We start from the raw sequence: 19,184 nt of genomic DNA, 5'->3' as shown, positions 1-19,184 counted from the left end.
TTGTGGCTTAGGGACTATGGAAGAAAATTCCTGAACCATCTCTTGGCAGAACCAAAAAAAGGAAATACAGTCTCCAAGTCAGGATCTCAGAAAAAGAGTTCAAAGCCCACTTCTGCTAGAAGATTCCTATGTGATCTTGCAGTCCAGTTTTCAGGCAAGAAGGAGATGACAACCATTTCTTTGCTCTCCAGAGCCTCATCTGACAAAGCTCTCAAAAAGCTTCTCTGGACCAAGCACTTTCCTCAGTGGCTGCACAGAGCACATGCCACACTCTCAGCCTCCGGGTGTCACTGCAATGCCAGCCAAGCTCTCCCACCTCAGCCCTTGGCCAGCAGAAATTTTTCAAAGCAAACTCTCCATACGAGATCAAAGGCAGAGGCTAAACTGTAAAAGCATCATTGAATTCAAAGAGACCCCTTTAGTTTCAATATTTTTTGAAAAGACATCTTTATTATAAAAGATATAGAAAATTAAACTTGTTTCTTGCACAATGTTAATCACAGCAGTTATAAAAACCCATAAAGGTAAACATGTTTAAGAGCATTTCTATACCACAGAAGGGTTTGCTGCCTGCCATGACACATGGCAGGGACATGCTCAGGATGAGTGCAGGGAGGACAGGCAGAGACCCAGGGAAGAGCTCGTTGTTTACCCCATGTGCCACACAACAGCACAGGGAAATCAGACCCAAACCGCAGGATTTCAGCCTTGCTTTGTTGCTAGAGGCAGATGGTCCAGCTCCAAGCAAGGATGGGATTTGTCTCTAAACATCAGAAGGATTCAGTCACCTCAGACACTACCTTTGAGCTCTCACTCCTTAAAGAAAAGCCATTTAAAAGTCATTCATTCCTGTCTATGCCAGGGTGTTTTAACTTCCAATAAAACTCCCAGAAAATGTTATTTTGCCAGTTTCCTCAGAAAGTGCTGTTTCGTACAGATTTCCTACCAAGAATTTAAAGGGGTGGCTGAGAGCTTAAGCTTCTGCCCCTGGGGAATTCTCTCATGGAGGCTCCATGCAGGCACCTGAGCAGCCACTCACCTCACACAGACAGTACTGTGCACTCGGCTGCCCTCACTGAAGGCTGACACAAGGAGAAGGAGGAAGAGTCACCATAACCCTGTGTCAAGGTGCAGCATGTGAGACTTGAGTCATCCTTCAGTGCATGACAGACCCCCACTGGAGACCAGGACAGGGCACAAGGGAGAAGCTCAGGTAAAACACCATCAGGTCTCTTTGGGATAAGCCAAAAACACATTGCTCTAGCTGCTTTTTTGAAAATGGAAGAGCATAAAGCCACCACATCAGACTGGTCCCTCATCTGTTTTTATACTACATTCTGCTTTGGGCAGATGCAATTCAAATAGGTAAGGAACACATTCAGTCAGCAAGGTTCCTGGTCAGTATCTTGCTAGCTGAATGCTGTTTTCACCCCTTAAAGGCAAAATTAGAAGATGATTAAAAATAAATAATTAGTGTTTCAGCCAACTCCAGGGGGAAACAAATTGCAATTGGCTACAAGGAGCTTATTTACTTTTTTCTTTTATGACAGCACCATCAAAAAAGATACTATTCCAGAGCAGAAGGAAGACACAGGCTGTTCAGAAAGCAAACAGGAGACAAACCTCTTGTGTTCTCTTAGCAGCCATCTCTGCACAGAGACCAGATGACTTGCTACAAAACCACCCAAAAGCAAAGGAAAAAGTCTTCTTGTCTCAGATCAGTCCCCATTCCCGAGCCCCACAGTGCACATGTACTACAGTTAACTTAGTGCAGTTTCAATTCAAGTCACTCAGTTTGGCTTGCAAGGTTTCGTAACACTTCTTGGAAACCAGTGTCTGCAGCCACAAGTTTTGTACCTGTTAGAAGGAGATGCTCAGTTTCTGCTGGAAGAACTCCTTGTATGTCCAGTACCTGTCCCTCCCCTCACAGCTAGACAGGCTGCCCACCCTTCAGAGCAAGTTGGGCACTGCCTCAGAAGACATTTCCACATATAAGGAACAATCAGCAGGTTGCTTTCCAAGGCCTGTTTGATATTCCACATACCCAAACAGCAAAGTTGACCCCACAGGATCAATGCCTGTCCTTGGCTACGAGTACAGGATTCTGCAGCTGGACACAAGCAGGTTGCAGCAGGCAGAGTGTGCCACAGAGGAGTCACAAACACCACGTAGTGTACTGGATAGTGAACTGCTCTGCCAAGCAGCAATCTCTTATTCAGCAGGACAAATTAGCAGTGGTAAATCCTGCACCACTGGCTGGTTGCTGGTAATCATCTCACCATTCCCAGATCCTCCCTCTCCATTCCCACCAGTTATCTGGCAAGTTACAGAAGCAGTGGAGTTCTCTCCCCAGCTGGTTGGTCTTTCTGGAAGAACTCTTTGATATGCAGCAGCTTGTTGTGGATCCTCTCTCTCAGTGGAGGGATATGATGGCTGGGGTCTAAGACATTGGTGCTTCTACGCTCTCTTTCCCTCTTCCAGGTGAGATAGGGATGTGGTGGGAAGGGCACCTCACTCCTCTCCCGGCGGAGCTGCACAGTTACCCCACTGAGGCCCAGCATTGCCCACACTGACAGGATGATGAAGTCTGGAAAAACAGAAACAGATTCCTGTAGCAAAGTAGAACATTCCTTGCTTTCCCAAGCACAAACACTGAACTAGTTTTGTGACAGATAGGAATGAAGTATCATCCCCACATCCCCAGAGTGACTCCATGTGAGGACACACAGTCAGTTGGGAAGAGTCTCTTCACTGTATTAGGCCTTTGACTGCCCACTCTGCACACTCCTCAGCAAGCTGCCAGCACAAGTCTGAGCAGCACCTTTCACAAGGGCCTTTGTCACAACACCTGCAGGAAGGTTCCTGCCTTTGAGTCTACTCAGAACTGCTTTTGAAGGACTAAAATTTCTCACGTGGATGTTAAATCTCACACTGTACTGTGTTCTCCTTCCATCCCCTTCCTGCTCTCACTCCACTGTTTACAACAGAACCAAAGAGGCAGTGATTCCTCCTTAAAAGAAGGATAAAGTCTCAGGAGGACTCACCATTCCTTTGAAAAGGCACATTGGTGTAAGCTCTGCTGAAGTAATTGTTGAGGACTCTTCTGAGCAGGTCTAAGGTGATGTAAGCAAGGCTTGTGTAGACATAACAAGCAATGGCCAGGACCACTGTGTAAGAGCCCACTATTCCAGAAGCCAAGATGTTCAGCTAGACAGGGAGAAAAATCACAGCTTTAGGAGACTGATGAACACTCTTTATTCCCCACCTCCCTAGGACAGTACAATCATAGAATCATGGAATGGCCTGGATTGAAAAGGACCTGAAAGCCTATCCAGTTCCAACCCCCTGTCATGGAGGCACCTTCCACTGCCTCAGGTTGCTCCAAGCCCTGTCCAATCTGGCCTTGGACACTGCCTGGAATGGGGCAGCCATGGCTTCTCTGGACTGGACAAGTATTTTGTAACTTTTATCAGCTCTTCTGTGATAAATCAGCTGCACACACCTGTTATCCAGCTAAGCTGATAAGATAACACAAGTCAGCTAAATGCTGGTTTCAGTGGATGCTGTGTGCAAAATGCTTCTGAACCCTTTAGCACAAGTGGGGTTAAACAGGAACTGGCTGCAACTGGCCCTGTGCAGAGCTTCACAAAGCTGTGCTAAGTTTTCTGTACCTATTCCATGGGACAACATTTTACATTAAGAAGTCTGATCCTCCCCTTCTCCCTCCCTCCTTCTGAGGTGACAGCAGTTACTTACAATTCTTGGGCAGCCAACAAAAAGCACTGGAATCATCAAGGCTACACAAGTAAAGGTCACCCAAAACACCACATCATCATGGAAGACCCTGTAGTCTCCTGCCAAGATACCACATTCAGCAGTGAGGGAAACAGTTCCTTTTTTGAAGTGTTTGGGGGTCAGCTTTTTCCCCCCCAAAATTCTGTACATTCAGAAATACCTGGAGTACATTGTTGAAAAGCCCAGCTTTTGAGCTCAAATCCTGACTGCTTAAGATGCATTGGAACAGTCAATGAAGAACAGAAAAACTGTCCTAGTTGAGCACAGGTCCTGTACTCTGTGCAGGAACAGCAGATCTTGTCCACGGAACAACGATTTTTGACAAGGTACACATTCCTCACCTCGTAAGAATTGAAAGTACCAGAGTACTGCTGCTCAATAAGAAGGTGTTTTGTTGCCTCTGTGGGTTTCCAAAGTAAAACTCTGCATCAGACTCCAGAGTATGGTGCAAATGTAGCCATCACCACACCACCAGGCAACAAATTCTTCTTGGATTTAGGAAAATTAAATCACTCAAACGCTTCTTTGCTCCCCCTGCCTTCTAAGGCCTGTGGATTCACCAGAGGGGATTAGCTGACCTCCAGCTGAGTCACAGTTCCACTTTAATGAAGAGCAGCCAGGGACTGCATGGATTACCACAGAATCATGGCTCAAGTCAAATATAGATGACTGGAGAATGAAAACCTGTCCCACCAAAGGACCTCAAAAAGAGAAGTTTTGAGACTGAAAATTACAATAGCTGATGCTCTGATGTTCCAGAGGGACTCCAGCTCAGCAGGCTTATTGGCTTTTAAGCAATTTGTCTAAGGCCTTTATGCCTGAGGCCTTCCAATTAGACTGTAGATTTTCTACTGGGATTTGTTCTGGACAGAGAACAAGAGAACAAGCACATGCCTGGAGCAGAGCTGGTGTTACAGATAAAGTAGGAAGAGTCACCAAGTTCTCTGCAAAACAATCAGTTCCCTTTTCCCCAAGTACTTTCAATTACAGTGCAGCTGAAAGAAGCTTTCAGGTACATCTCTATTCCTCCCAGCACTGGAAAGGGAACATTAAACATCCCAATAAGATAAACCAGAGAGTGCCATTCACTCTTGAGCCTTGCAGTATGCCTGCAGCACTGCAGGAACACAGCACTCACCAAGCAGAGGATTACAGTGCTTACCTAGGGGAGTAAAGAAGAGCGTTGATGAGAAGAGAAATCCCAACACAAGTCCAATAACAAACATGCTGAGCAGGACAGAGCCAAATCTCCACCAGCTCACGACCAAGAGCAGGCCTCCAATGATTCCAGCAACTGCTGTCAAAATAAGACGCACTGAAAGAGAGATGAGAAAATTCCAGCACTCTGGAAACTTCAGTTCATGCAGTAACAGGTTCAGCAGCTTTATTTACATGCATGTTTGGCTTTTTTCAGTGAGTTTGCATGAGGTAACAAAAGTATCAGAATGTGCTTCATGCACTTCACTCAGATGCCAGCCTGCAGCTGGGGATGCACTGCTGAAAGGCGGGGGGGGGGAGGGGGCTGGAATGGAGGCCTTGGCACTGCATACATCAGTTCCCTGAGTTCCCAGGGAGTTCAGGTGGCTACAAGCTACTGCACATGTATCAAAAAAGGAATTCTATGAGGTAGGACAGACAGGAAGAACTAATTTTGTCTGGTCTGACAAGCTGGGCGCAAACCACCTACTTCCATTTTACAGATGAAACCTACATTTGATCTGAAACAGAGGTCCATGCATTGTGAAAGCAGGAAAAAAGTATGTTGCAAACTTCCACAGTTTCCAAACACCTCTTACCTTCCTTGGATAGATACTGAAATTAAATCCAGGCTGAAATTAATTCTGCATCACTGTGATGCTGGAATGAGCACTTATTCTGTTGCATTTTCAGCTATTATGGCAATCAGAGCTCAAGCACCCAGGCATCACCCTGCTATCCTTCCTGTGGCTGGCCAACAGCACAACTGTTGTACCTGAAGGGTTCCTAATAAGAGTTTGGGAAGAGCACAGGATATCCTGACACATCTACTCACCATCATAACTAAGGCCAGTTACCCTGGTAATGAACACAAAGAAGATGAATGCTGTGACAATGAAGCCCATGAAGAATAAGTCTAGAGAAGAAGGAAAAAGTATTTAACAAGCTTCATACAAATCCTACTTCAGTGGATCTTCAGACATCCTCATATTACAAGGAAGGAACATAGCAGCTCACAAAAGGCGAGCCAGACAACATTTTGTTCTCAACAGGGGTGTCCTCAAGCACTACGAATAGTCCAAAATTACATATTTATAGCTATATTGCCCAGCATGTACCCTAGTTCTAGGTTTCTATTCTCTGCATCCCAAAAACTTCCTGCTCTGAGCTTAAAGGCTCAGAGCTCATAAAAGCAAAGCAGTGGACCTAACTGGCACAGCATCACTATCAAGTGAATCTTGGTAATAATACCATCATTCTAAGTTACACAGAGTAACATTTATGAAGTTCCAACCAGATTTATGAGATGAAATATTCAGTACCTGTTTTCCAGAATCTGTGTCCAAAAAAGCAGGTAAAAAGACCAAGAACAGCAAAAGCAGTGAAAAATACTTTGGTAGAGAGTTTACCTACAAGAAGAAAGGTAGGTTTAATAGAGCATTCCACCTAGTAGTCCCAACAAAGAGATTAAGGTATGGTCAGGTTGCTGTCACAAACTTTACTGACAACTTGAGAGCTGCCACTCTGTCAGAACTACAGTGCCTGAACTAACAGTTAGCTTGGTAAGATCTCCAACAGAACATTGAAATAGTCTCAGACTGATTAAGAAATCAAGAGCTTCCTCCTTATTCAAGAGACGTTTCTGTAAGTAGATTTAACTTTTTTCTAATACAGATATAAATTTGCCAGAAAAGTCTCTGCTCAGGTTTAAAAAAAGAGACATCCAGTCATGTATAAAAATCAATGCTATGGGATTAGTGACCCAGGCAGCAGCTACAGGCTTAATCACTGCACACTGCACCATTTGTCTCCCTCTGATACATTTGCCATGCAACAAAAATGATCATCAGCATCCCATTTTAGCTCACCTCTGTCTTCTATGCAAATTTCTTACCTATATTTAAGCTATTTGCAGAAGTAAACTATTTTCCATGTGCTCTGAATTAGAGAAGTTTAGCCTAGATAATTTGTCTCACATTGTCATAGGACAACACTGAGTTTGACAACAATCACTTGTGTTACAGTATGTAAAAAAATAATGAGAACAAATCTTACTTTATGAACCAAATTCTACCAATTACTCGTGTTTCTTCTGCATTCAAAATGGCAGTGGCAGCTTTGCTTTTTCTGCACAAATTCCATCATTACACTGCTTTGTACACAGCAGCACGACTTGGTAGTCACTCCACTACTGCTGACATTATCTTCATTCTTGTTTTAAATGACTGTCTCCTTTCAAAATACCTGCAGGATTCCTGTTAGCACCAGCACAGTTAGAAAAATCTGGTTGGAGCCTAATCTAGTCTGTGTTTTATTAGCTCAGCTTCACATCCAGCATCTGTAGCCCTACAAATTATTTGAAATTATGTTTCCAGTTGAAATGGACAAAGCTGGGGTGGCATTACAGAGTTCAGAGTTCCATTTGCAAACCACATATTAAACATCCATTAAGTTATAACTTTAATTGCTAATGGTTCTCCTTAAGCTAACTTCATAATTCTAGACTTTCTCCCTAATCAAGAAGCAGACTTCACCATAAAGTAACAAAATATACACCGTGTAAAACAAATATCTCCTGCACACATTGGAAAAAGAATCTTAAAGAACATTCGTCATGTTGGAGCACAAGGAGAGGAGAGGAGTTGGCAAGGACGTACAATTCCCAACTTACTGAGGGAAGAGCAGTTATCCACCAGGTCAGCAAAACTGCAGGCATATGTATGCACAGGTATGTATGCAGCAGAACTGTTCCAAAGAGGGTCCCACACTATGATATTGTAGATCACACCTTGCCCAGGAAGTGAGGAGAAGTAGACATTGGTCTTGTCATCAGCTGTCAGCGTAAGCATCTGGAAAAATAAATATCTGTGTTAAAGGCTCACAGGATGGAACCCTTCCCTCCAGCACTACTGTGTTTTCTGACAGGAGAGAAGATTCACCCACTCCTGTTTTTCTCCTCCCTGCCTGTGGGAGGGCACAGTTCAGGTTCCCTACCAGCCTACTGACCCAGGTCTGGCCTCTGAGGCAGGCAAGGCTGCCATTCCACTCCCCAGCAGGGCCATGGAGCTTGCTCACATCTCCCCTCCAGGAGGATAAGCACAGGGGAGGAGAAAACAAGAGAGCCCCACTGCCACATGTCCGGCACCCAGTGCTTTGGGCTCACCTTGATGCCATTGGCTTTGACACTCTGCACCCCAGACATTTTCCGCATGTGGCTCATGAGCACCAGCTCGGACAGGTCATTCTCAGGCAGGAAGTATTGGTACACATCGTAGCGCAGCCGCCACCGGGAGCTCTGACCAGTCCCTGAATCGCAGGAGGGGGGGTTTGCTCCTCTGCAATGAAAAACACATCAGCCACAAGGCACCAGACCTTAACATTAGTTTTCAGCAGTTACCTGTCCACAGGGTTTGCCTCTACTCTTTAGAGGTCCACACCAGCAGCTAACTCAAAGCTGGACTGTATTTGTGAGCACAGGGCACAGCAGCATCACACAGAACCACCCTGGCACTGGTGGTGGCTGTGCTGGTACCTGCCTTTACACTTACAGAGGCTTCCTATGTATTGCCATAACAAGAATTCCAGGAAGCCACAACAGCAAAAGACTCAACATTACTGTTTGTCTTTCCATGCAGTTCTGAAGTCTTCCCCATTCCCTGCCTATCACTTGTGACACCAGGCACCATTCAGGAAATAACACCTTTTAACTTGAAGTCTCAAGTTAAACAAAACTCTGCGTCATTATCATGCTTTAGTACTAGGAAAGAAATAAAACTGGCTGTAACATACAATTGCTTCTCAAAGAAATTAAGCTGTTACAGGGAATGGAAAGATCCAGTATTTACTGACTGCTTACATTTCTGAAGTTGCCTAACCTCCCCCAAAAGATGTAAGTCTCAAATGTAACTCTCAACCTTTATCTCCCTCATGCAGTACCTCTTCCCCTCCTCCTTTTCCCCATTTACATTTGTTGCAGTGAACAAGATTCCTGCCAGCAGCTGGATGGTTCAGCTGTTACAGCAGGGTCTTATTTTAGCCTTTTGGCCAAACACAGGACAGAAGGTCTTGCTCAGTGCACTGAAGTTCTCCACACACCTGGTATATCCCAAGTTCGCAGGGGCAAACTTGATGTGTATATCAACCAATGTGTAGTCCAAGTAAATATTTGGATCCACTTCCAAGTCAAATTCTAGATTGCAGCCCCCAGGAATAGGATCTAGAACACAGAGAACATAACTGCAGTTACACGCTTGCAGGCACAATCCACTTGCTGAGCACAGAAAATCATCAGATTCTGGCCCTGCAGGCAGCAAAAGGGTATCACTGCAGCCTGTGACAGGTCCCCACACATGGGGGACTCCAGTGACTGAAGTGTTGGAATGGAAGCTCCTGCCAGGTCCTGCACATGGCTCAGGGCAATCCCAAGCACAAACACAGGCTGGGTGGGGAATGGATTGAGGGCAGCCCTGAGGAGAAGCACTTGGGGGTGTTGGCTGTCGAGAAGCTTGACATGCCCCAGCAACAGGTGCTCACAGCCCAGACAGACACCAACATCCTGCATGCAAAGAGGAGTAGGCAGCAGGGCCAGGCAGGGGGGATCTGCCCCTCGACTCTGCTTTGGCAAGACCCCAGCCCAACACAAGAAGGATATGGACCTGCTAGAGTTAGTCCAAAGGAGGACCATGAAGATGAGCAGAGGGATGGAGCACCTCTCCTTTGAGCAAAAGTTCAGAGTAGGGGCTGCTCAGCCTAGAAAAGGCTTTGGGGAAACCTTTCCAGCAGCCTTCCTATACCTGAAGGGAGCCTACAAGAAAGCTGGAGAGGGAATTTTTACAAGGGCGTAGGGATGACAGGACAAGGGGTAATGGCTTTAAGCTGAAGGAGGGTAGATTTAGATTGGATATTGATGCTTGGGTTTTAGCTTTCATATTTTTCAGATTCTGTGCTGCCTAGGTGTGTAGCTCTGAGCTTCATATTAGGTGTCAGTAGGGCAGGTAGACAAAACAATCCCTTTCCAGCTTGGGATCAAGGACAACCATTACAAGTTTCAGGCCCAAAAGGTATAAACAACAGAGAACTGAAGAGAGCAACAAGGAGGATGGGACTTCATAAGCTGAAGCTATAACTGGATGATTAACTCCAATATGTAAATGGACTAAAACTTATAAAAGTGTGAGACCTCATGACCTGTCATCCATTTTGTGACCATTTTGGGTCCATCCTGGCTGTAGCCCTAGCTGGGCTCTTGTATGGCCCAAGGCATATCCATTAAGGCCTTTCAATAAATATCTACTTTATTCCTTTAGCTCTGTCTAGTCTCTCTTCCAGGTTCAGCCTCTCAAGGCATCAATATGAGGAAGAAATTCTTCCCCGTGAGAGTGGTGAGGCCCTGGAGAAGCTGTGGATGCTCCATCCCTGGAAGTGTCCAAGGCCAGGCTGGATGGGGCGCTGAGCAACTTGGGGTAGTGGAAGGTGTCCCTGCCCATGGCAGAGAGGGGTGGAACTGGATGATCTTTATGGTCCCCTTCCAATCAAAACAGATCTGTGATTCCATAATCACATGCACAGCAGTTTTCTATTCTAAGCCTTAAGTCATGGCAAGACCATCCTACACACAACTCACAATTCAGCAGTGACAATAAAAAGATTTTCAGCCCATTTCAAAAGAATTTCTGGTATCTCCATCAGATCTCCACCATGTAAGACTGAAAGGTCAACACTTCATTCCACAGATGACTTGCCTGAGCAGAGCTGGCATGCCCTGAGCACGTACCTTTCTCCATGTAGGGAATGGAGATGGCGGTGCTGAGCACCTGGCCAGCACCCAGGGCGCGCAGGTACCACGTGCACACGGTCTGCTCAGGCCGAAGGATGGACACCAGCCCTTTATCCACCCCAATTTCTGAGCTGTTCACCAACGGAGTCTGCACAGAAACAAATTATAGAAAAAAGTAGTTATTCTTGAGAAGATTTCTATCACAGTTTGATAATATTCCTGTATTTTGATAATATCACAGGAGGCTATTCCTGCCACAAACCTGCCAAGCACACACATCAGTGCCAGTTACAACAGATCAGGCTCTGCCCAAAATGTATTTGTGCTTGTAATTGTCCAGCTCTAGTGTAGGGCCTTGCACTTGGCCTTGCTGAACTATATGAGGTCTGCCCACCTCTCAGCCTGTCAAGGTCCCTCTGGATGACATCCCTAGCTGGTGAGAAAAGGGAGCTCTGACACTATACACTGCCTGGTTCAGGCTCAAAAACCCAAGTGAGAAGTGTGGGACTACTAAAGAGCTGATAATCACAAGCAAGTTGTAGCGAAATCTAGCTAGTAGATCTGGCAATGGATTGACTAGTAAAAATATAAAAGGACTGGAATATCCCTGACAAAATGTTGTGAGATGGCAGCAAGGAAGTGTTCTGGCAACCAGCATACAGAAGCACCTTCCTATCTCCACCAGAATGGACATGACTGTATGACAGCTGCCTTAACACTAGCAATGGCAGATGTTTCTGGGGCCAGGCCAGCTACTGACCCAATCCCGAGCACCACCATCCCTTCCATAACCAGAGCTCTTGAGGAAAGATAAGCAGCAACGACAGTATCACAATCTCACAGCTGGAACAACCAGTTGACGTGCAGCCACATTTTCAGCATGGAAAGTGCCTTTGGCCAAGGCAGCCACAGTTACCCAAGGTAAAGCTGCAAGGAAACATTGAACCTGGCAGACTTTTAAGATCTGGCTCAACTTCATATTTCTAGAGGCAGGCCTGCCCTAAAAACAGTACAGCTGCATTTATGCATCACTGCCCTTGGCCTGATAAAGCCCATGAATGCAAAGAGGATCTGAACTGGCAGCAGAGGATTCTACCAATGGCAAGCAAAGACTGAACAGTTGTAACAGTAATGTCTCAGCCCTGCAATCCTGGCTGTTTCACCAGTACAAGGATGGCTGAGCTGGGTGACTTGTGTTCCAGGTCATTCATCTTCTAAGCTTCCCAGGATACTTCTTGGCACTCAGTATATTCTGATTTCAAAGATGCTGGTGGAGAAAGGGGAACTGGACTGCAGGTGTCAGATCTCCATCTACCTCTTTCAGCTTAGTCCATGTTCTGTTCAAATACCACTGAGACCCTCCCAGCACCACAACAACAAAAATCAGTATTTTACTGACTCATTTTGTCTCATCATTAGTGGGATGCAGGGTACAGCAGCAGGAATGTTTTTATTGCTGTCTAGAAGTAGCAGCTTTCACTGGAGTACGTGGAGGAATTTCTCCACGTGTTATGAAAGGAGGATTAGATTCAGGACAAGGAGCTGGGATAACAATACATCTTATCTGCAGTGGTTAAATCCAAGCCATGGGAACAGCAGACAACTAAACATCCCAAAGTGATCATGTATGGAGCATCTGGCAAACACTTACACAGATCTGGTTTTATTGTTACAAGCTGATGGATAACAGTCAGTAGAGCCACATGACAAAAAGCACCACTTCCACCAAATAAAGAGCCTTGAAACATTTTCAAGCCAGCTCTGACATTCCTTTGGCGTTCAGTCTTTCAAAATAGCAGCTATGACATATAAGTACAAGAAAGGATTTCTGAAGCTGCAGTAACATTGTCTAAAAGCCAAGCAGGTAAAAGACATTCCTTATTCATACAGCTTCAGTCCATCAGTCCTACATGTACCAGAGACAAGTCCTTTGTTGAAAGACAGGCAGCACTTAACAAAAGTGACACTCTTACCTTATCAAAGGATATCACCACATCACTCTGATGGGCATGCACTTGAAAAATAACCACAGTCACATTACTGGCGATGTTCCTGATTACAGCCTCCACTGGATTGGTCTGGTTAAGTAGCACATTTCTGAATTTTCCCAAGGAGAGCTCAAGAAGACCTGCATTAAAAAAAAAAAAAAAAAAAAAAGAAGGACGATACAGGGCGTTTTTTAGTCCAGAGGGAAGCAATTACCAGGGAAGCCTGGAAGTTTCCAGTAGCTCAGTATTAATCAGCTGGGAGCAGAGCAGGATGTTGCTTTTTGCTGCTCTCATCCTGTGAGCTGTACCAAGCTTTTAGAGACTGCTGCACACAGAGCTGTACCTGCAGACACAGGGTACCTGCCCTGCAGCCTGGTACTCACCTGAGCACAGGGACAGAGCTTCCTGCCAGGATAAGGATTTGATACAGCTCAGCCAACCAGCCAGCTACACTCCAAAAAGTGAGTAAGAGAAGATACTGAGGACTGTCTGATCTTTGGCAAATACAGGCAGGTATATTTGTACCAGCCAGCCAACTTGCACAATATCCATCAGACTTTCCAGGTGAATTCCTACAAACCATGGGAATTAAAGTCAAGCTCCAGAAGACAGAGTCAAATCTGTAGTTTACATACATACAATTACTCACTTTCAGTTATTCCACATTTTTCTCTGCCATACGGTCTTTAATCATTATGACTACTGTATCCCCATCTCTAGACCTAAAAATCTGACTAGTTTTTCCTAGACACAACCTAGACCATTTCTTCTTACAATTACCATAACCCCATGATCCACTGTCATCTTAATTTAAAGAGAACTACATGACCTAGGACATAAGATCTTTGAGAATCAGCTTTGGCTTGTCATTCAAGTCCTGCAAGCAAGCCTGGCTTCTCCCTGTGCTGCAGGGACAGGGGATGGCAAGGGAGGAAAGTGAAGCAGCCACACAGAAGCCACAAGATGCTCTTTGGTTGGTGGTTGTAGCCAGACTGCACAATGCCTTCCAGGCTTTTCCCTGAATTCCTCTGCCTGCCTCTGTACCCAAACAGACCTAAAACTTACCAAGCCTGAACACACATACACACACTTCCTCAATGAAGTTGCCTCTGGTGGAAAGGGTTGGTACTGCCAAGTTCCCTAACAGAGTCACCAGCAGCACCATCCAAGGGACACTTGCTGATGACACTGGAGGGCTCCCATTCACAAGGAAGGTAAGTATGAAGGTAAGTAAACTGTCCTCCCATTCCGCCCCTCCAAGAAGACAGTTTACTTACATGAAACTATACCCAGTACTCTCTAACTGCTTTCCTGTTACTTATCTCCTGCCAAGAACTGGCATCATTGGCCAGTTTCTTTGCCTCCTGGTATGTTAACAGAGGGGAGCTGTTATGCTTCCTCCACTCCATACAGAGTGAGGAAAGGAACTTCAACCCTTACAAGCTCACTCCCAAAATTAAATTAATACCAGTACTGCATCACCAATAAAACCTTAGCTAAAAATGCTAAAATGGGGGGTTCATAAACCACTTGCGAGGAAAGAAAGATACTCCATTTTTCTGCTCCCTCATCTGCAGTTTGTGTCAAGGTAGAAGCTTCTACACCAAATTTTCACACAGTAATGTAAAATTAAAGCTGGAAAAAAACATTGTGTATCCTTCAGTTTCTGATTCTTCAGAGTCCCTTGAGCAGCATTCAGATATCCTCAGATCTTTCCTCATTAGCTCAAGTTGTACCACAAATGCAAGTAGTAATATGAATGCTAAAGAAAAGCATTCAGAAGGCACAGACTATACATCTATACACTCAGAAATTTGCAGTGAATGTTTACAATGCACGAAAAATATTTTTCTTTCATCTTTAAAAACTTCAGCAGAGCTTCCTGAACCACAAGACATTCACACTTAGGCGTTCTTTTAAGAAAAAAGCTGAAACCATACACATTCTCTGTGTGATCTACATCAAGGGGAAAAAGCTGCATTGCTCCGCCTTGTTTCTCACCTCCACTCTGTACCCATATCCAGGGGTCTCTGCGTAAATAAGGACAGATTCGTCAACAGGACACACAGCCACTACTTCAGTGTGATCATGAGATTCTAAATGTCAGAGGCATTCTCTCAAGTTTAATTAGCGTGGTGAATTAAGGTATGGTGTTCTATATTGCTTTACTGTTTGCATAACTGCTCTGAGAACAGCACATGTGACACACATTATCCCAAAGTCTGAGCACAAGAGCAGAGACTCAGGGTGAAGAACATCTACACCCATCAGCCAAGTCTTGCTCAGCTTGCTGTTCACAGGCTCCTTGAACCACACTTCCAGCCAGGCCTAGAAGAGGATAAACACTGCAGAGCAACAGAACCATCTAAGAAGTTTTTGGAAGCTCAAATTCTCCACAGCCACACACCACAGCACTATTCCAGCCTTCTCAGTCTCTGTCATTTGTCACTATTGGGGCACTGAGACAGAAAGGGAAGGCGGTGAGCAAGACTAATTGATTAAATTAACCAACTCACAATTCACCAGGCCTATTGCTATCACCGGTTCTCTGGTTCTAATATGAGACAAATATTAGAGCACAGAGAGATCAGTCTTGTCAAACATCCTTTGAAGGTGGACACAGAGACCCCAATGACCACATAGTGCTGGCCACAGCATGCAACCTTCTCCTTTGGACAAGCTTGATCTGCCCAGAGGTGGCCCATCAGACAGGTCTGCAGGACCAGCAGCACAGTTAACACCATCTCATAAGTGAGAGAGTTGGTCCAGCAAATCAGCAACAAAGACAGGAGCAAAATCCAGGCATCCCAACTTGTTTTATTGCTTCCAACAGTGAAGGTCTGGAAACACTCTAAAGTGTCAGGCTATGCTCTCTTCCTTGCCCTGTAGGAAAGACTGTAACAGTCACTGCACATCAGAGTAATTTTGGGTTAGATACATGAGAGGAACCCAAACTATTACAGAGATTATCAACTGCACAGATGCTGAAAGGAAGTCAGCATTGCTGAAACTGAGCAGCAGCAGAGCAGACATGGAGCACTCAGCATGTATTACTCCATAAACAGCACCAGAATTGGAGCACAGATAGTCCTGCACACAGAACTGGTAAACAGAGCAAACAGCCCACCCTGTCACCTCACACTACCTCTTCTCTCACGTGAAGGGCAAAACCAGTAAAGACAGCAAAGAAATAGAACCTCCTGGAACTCTTCTGAGATCAAAAGTCCTTATTTCTAACTCTAAACAACAAGACAAACAATTCCAGAGCCTCTGCACTCGTTATCCCTTCCCTGTGACACACAGTTTCCCCAACAGGCTACACCCAGTTTTAACTGTTTCCATTGTGCTGATTCAGTGCCAAGCTCTTGGCTGCTCTGATGCTTTGAGCAAACCACATTTCCAGCTCCAACAGCGAAGTGTCACTCCCCACCACCACAGAGCAGTTACCCACACAGGATTCTTGAGTACACCTAGCAGTCCAATTTCCAGTAAGAAACACAACTGAAGAAAAAATAGATCCTGCTGCCTATACAGACCAGTCTTCACCTGCAGAACCATGCTCAAACATTATGTTTCCCTCAGAGAGGTTCGGTGCAGTCAGAGAAAACACATTTCTACTGGGTGCCAAGCACTTTGCAGTGGATATGCAAAACAACCTGATGTAAGCAAACTCTAGGAGCTAAGAAGAACTTTCCAGTGCAGGGAGTACAACAAAAAGGAGTCACATGAAGACATTTAATGACGTGCAAGCTCAGACTGACAACCAGTTTGAGAAAGAAAAACATTAGCACACAGTTACTTAACAGAATAAAGCCTGGAGCCATATCCTATCAGACCTGTATGGCCATGCAGACCCAGATAATGAAAGTCTGGCTACAGGGTCTGTCTTTCTACTGAACCCCCCAAAAATACAGCATCTACCCAACTCCCAAAAGAAGCAGGAACACTTCTGAACTTTGACTGTATGTGTATACTAAGACTCATGCTTAGAACAGCTTGATGCTTAAAGCAGATGACACCACAGAATGTGGCTTGTCACCATCTGCACCATTCCCATCCCAGAGGACTATTCTGTTCACTAGGCTAGAGGTCTTTACAGCCTGAAAAGCGAGGGAAGAGTTTTGTGTGAACTTCTTTTTCTAAAGTATCATCTCTGCATAGACTAAACAGATGGCATAAACAAGTTTCACCCAGATAAGCTCCCTTTACAAAAGCACCACTCGGCCCTGATTACACTATAAACTCACTTTAGTTTTTCCAAAACTAAACAGTCTGGTTTGGATGTAGCAAACAAAGCCAGTAGAATTCCTCAGGAAGACAGAGCTCCCTGCAAGGCAACAAACACAATGTATAAAATACTTCTGCACAAAGACCAAGTTTGAGGAGCTGCAGTCCATCAGAAGCCCAGAGAGGTAACACAGGCCATCATGCAAAGATTTTACTAATCAGCACTTTTAAAATTAGGCAGGATCTTCAAGGATTAGGAGTTAGCACAGCCCATCCCTGCAAAGTGGGTGTCCACAACTGAATAACCACAAGACAATTTCAAAGCAGTGAACCATTAAGCAAGTGGCCTTGTTTAAAGGCCCTAATGATCAGCTAGATTCTGGTACACAAATTACATAGCTTATTAGCTTTTCACAAGGGAAATACTTTCCCCCTCCACCCTCAATCATGCAAGGAAAAACAGCAACAGGTTCCTTCAAGGCAGAGCAGTTTGCTTAGTCTCATAGTTGCTTTGCCTTTCTACATATTGTAAAAAAATTACTCAACGTGTGACCTCATTTTCATGAAGTCCAGGAGACAAACTGCTTGTTAGCATCCTTTAAGTTATCTTAGGACATTAAGGTCTAAGAACCCTGAGCTTTCATTCCCACACCTGCTTGTGACCATCAGGTGCCCAGCCAAAGCTTTTAGATCCTGCAAGAAACAGGGAATACTTGATTGTCTATTAGGATCTTGGGCATGAGACTTGGGCAGAGAGAAGCCTTCCACACCTGGGACTGGTTCCAAATGCTGTCCTGCAGCCCTGCAAAGTATCCCAAGAGTCTCCTTTGGGACAATTAAGCTTCGTTCATTCAAGACCAGGTTGGGTGGGGCATTGAGCAACCTGGGCTAGTGGAAGCAAGGGGGGTTGAAATGAGATGAGCTTTAAGGTCCCAAACCATTCTATGGTTAGAAGCAAGTATAAAAATAAAGCAAAACTAAGAGGAGGAGGCTTACATCAGCCCTGATACAAAGGACTGATTGCTTATCTCTGAATTATCTCTGAGAGGAAACTGTTTATTTTTTCCTTTATTTGAACAGATGAGAATTTAACGAGAAAAAAAAAAAAGTGACTGTAAATCTTCCCAAACTGTACTTATTATAGCACACTTAACTCTGGCCTCCTATTTTAGTCACATGCAAGAACACAGGGAAATTACAAAAAAAAGCCCATGCCAAATAAAGTCAGATTGCATCAGTACAGACAAAAAGTAAGTTTAGGAATCAAGCTGCAAATTCTTGGTTTTGCTCCTTAGTTTTATAGCGACAGTGGTTTTCAACTCACCATCCATTAGGGTGGTGACAACCCATGCACACCTGTACATGGTCGGGGGTTAAAAACCAAGCAAACAAAACCAACCCTCCTTTTAACCATGTTCCCTTTGTCATGTAAACTCATGTTCATAGGAAGCAAATGCCTCCTTGTTTCTGTTCGGGGAATACAGACCTACACCAGCCGCATCAGCTGTACCGCACCCCCGCGGCTAAAACGATTCCGAATTATCCATGAAACAGTTAAAATTATGGCATTCATAGCAATTAAGGTGTTAAAAAAAATAAAGAGAAAAAGCGGATAGGGAGGGAAAGGGGGAAAATGGGAAAAAAGGGTGGTTCTCCTTGTCCGCATGAAAGATTAAGATAACCACGAATCGCTTATACAGCGCCGCAGGCAGCTTTGCTCCGCACTCCTGCTCATCCCTCCAGATAGCAGCAGGTCGCCCACCGGAGAACCGCCAGCACCGGGGACACCCCAAAAGGCCCTGCAGTCGCAGCAAATCCCTGCCGCTGGACATGACCCCGGGTACAGCCCCGCAGTTCCCGGTACGAGCCGGGCTCCTGCGGCAGCTTAATGGCGGCCACAGCCCCACGGGTCCTCCCGCTCCGGCTCACACCGCCCTCACCTGAGGCTCCGCCATGGCGCAGGACCCCGATGAGCAGCAGGAGCAGCGCAGAGAGAGACGAGACCCACATGGCGCTGCGGAGGGATCGGGGTAAGGGAGCTGGGGCTGCCGAAGGACCGGGCAGCTAGGGCGGGGCGGGGCGGGCGCTGGGGGCGGCCTGCAGGCGGGACCCGCCCGGCTGGAGCCGCTCCCGCTCCACTCCAGCACCTGCGGGAGGGCCGTGCCGGAAGGGCAGTGGGAGTGCAAGTGAGGAAGCGCTTG

The 19,184-nt window shown here is 45.4% G+C and overlaps 1 protein-coding gene across 4 annotated transcripts in view; it reads right to left on the bottom strand.

Moving 5' to 3' along the window:
* Positions 1-19,184, bottom strand: part of TM7SF3 (transmembrane 7 superfamily member 3) — a 22,437-nt gene extending 3,253 nt beyond the window's left edge. For 2 of the 4 annotated variants that reach the window (XR_005955246.1, XR_005955247.1), the window contains exons 1-12: positions 18,924-19,184; positions 12,742-12,896; positions 10,766-10,916; positions 9,088-9,208; positions 8,156-8,327; positions 7,664-7,841; positions 6,315-6,401; positions 5,828-5,908; positions 4,958-5,110; positions 3,757-3,854; positions 3,045-3,207; positions 2,045-2,587 (exon numbers count right to left, since the gene is read on the bottom strand). Coding sequence is in view for 2 of the 4 variants with exons in the window: in XM_041468710.1 (XP_041324644.1) it covers positions 2,325-2,587; positions 3,045-3,207; positions 3,757-3,854; positions 4,958-5,110; positions 5,828-5,908; positions 6,315-6,401; positions 7,664-7,841; positions 8,156-8,327; positions 9,088-9,208; positions 10,766-10,916; positions 12,742-12,896; positions 18,924-18,993 (1,692 nt within the window). In the remaining 2 variants the exon portion in view is untranslated. Of the gene's footprint in view, positions 1-347; positions 2,588-3,044; positions 3,208-3,756; positions 3,855-4,957; positions 5,111-5,827; positions 5,909-6,314; positions 6,402-7,663; positions 7,842-8,155; positions 8,328-9,087; positions 9,209-10,765; positions 10,917-12,741; positions 12,897-18,923 lie in introns of those variants that run through there. The other 2 variants (XM_041468710.1, XM_041468711.1) reach the window with 2 other exon arrangements.

Source organism: Pyrgilauda ruficollis, unplaced genomic scaffold (genome assembly GCF_017590135.1).
Source record: "Pyrgilauda ruficollis isolate IOZ18807 unplaced genomic scaffold, ASM1759013v1 scaffold229, whole genome shotgun sequence".
In the NCBI taxonomy this organism is placed as follows: domain Eukaryota; kingdom Metazoa; phylum Chordata; class Aves; order Passeriformes; family Passeridae; genus Pyrgilauda; species Pyrgilauda ruficollis.
Note: the sequence above shows the minus strand (reverse complement) of the source record. Positions and strands in the feature narration are given on the sequence as shown.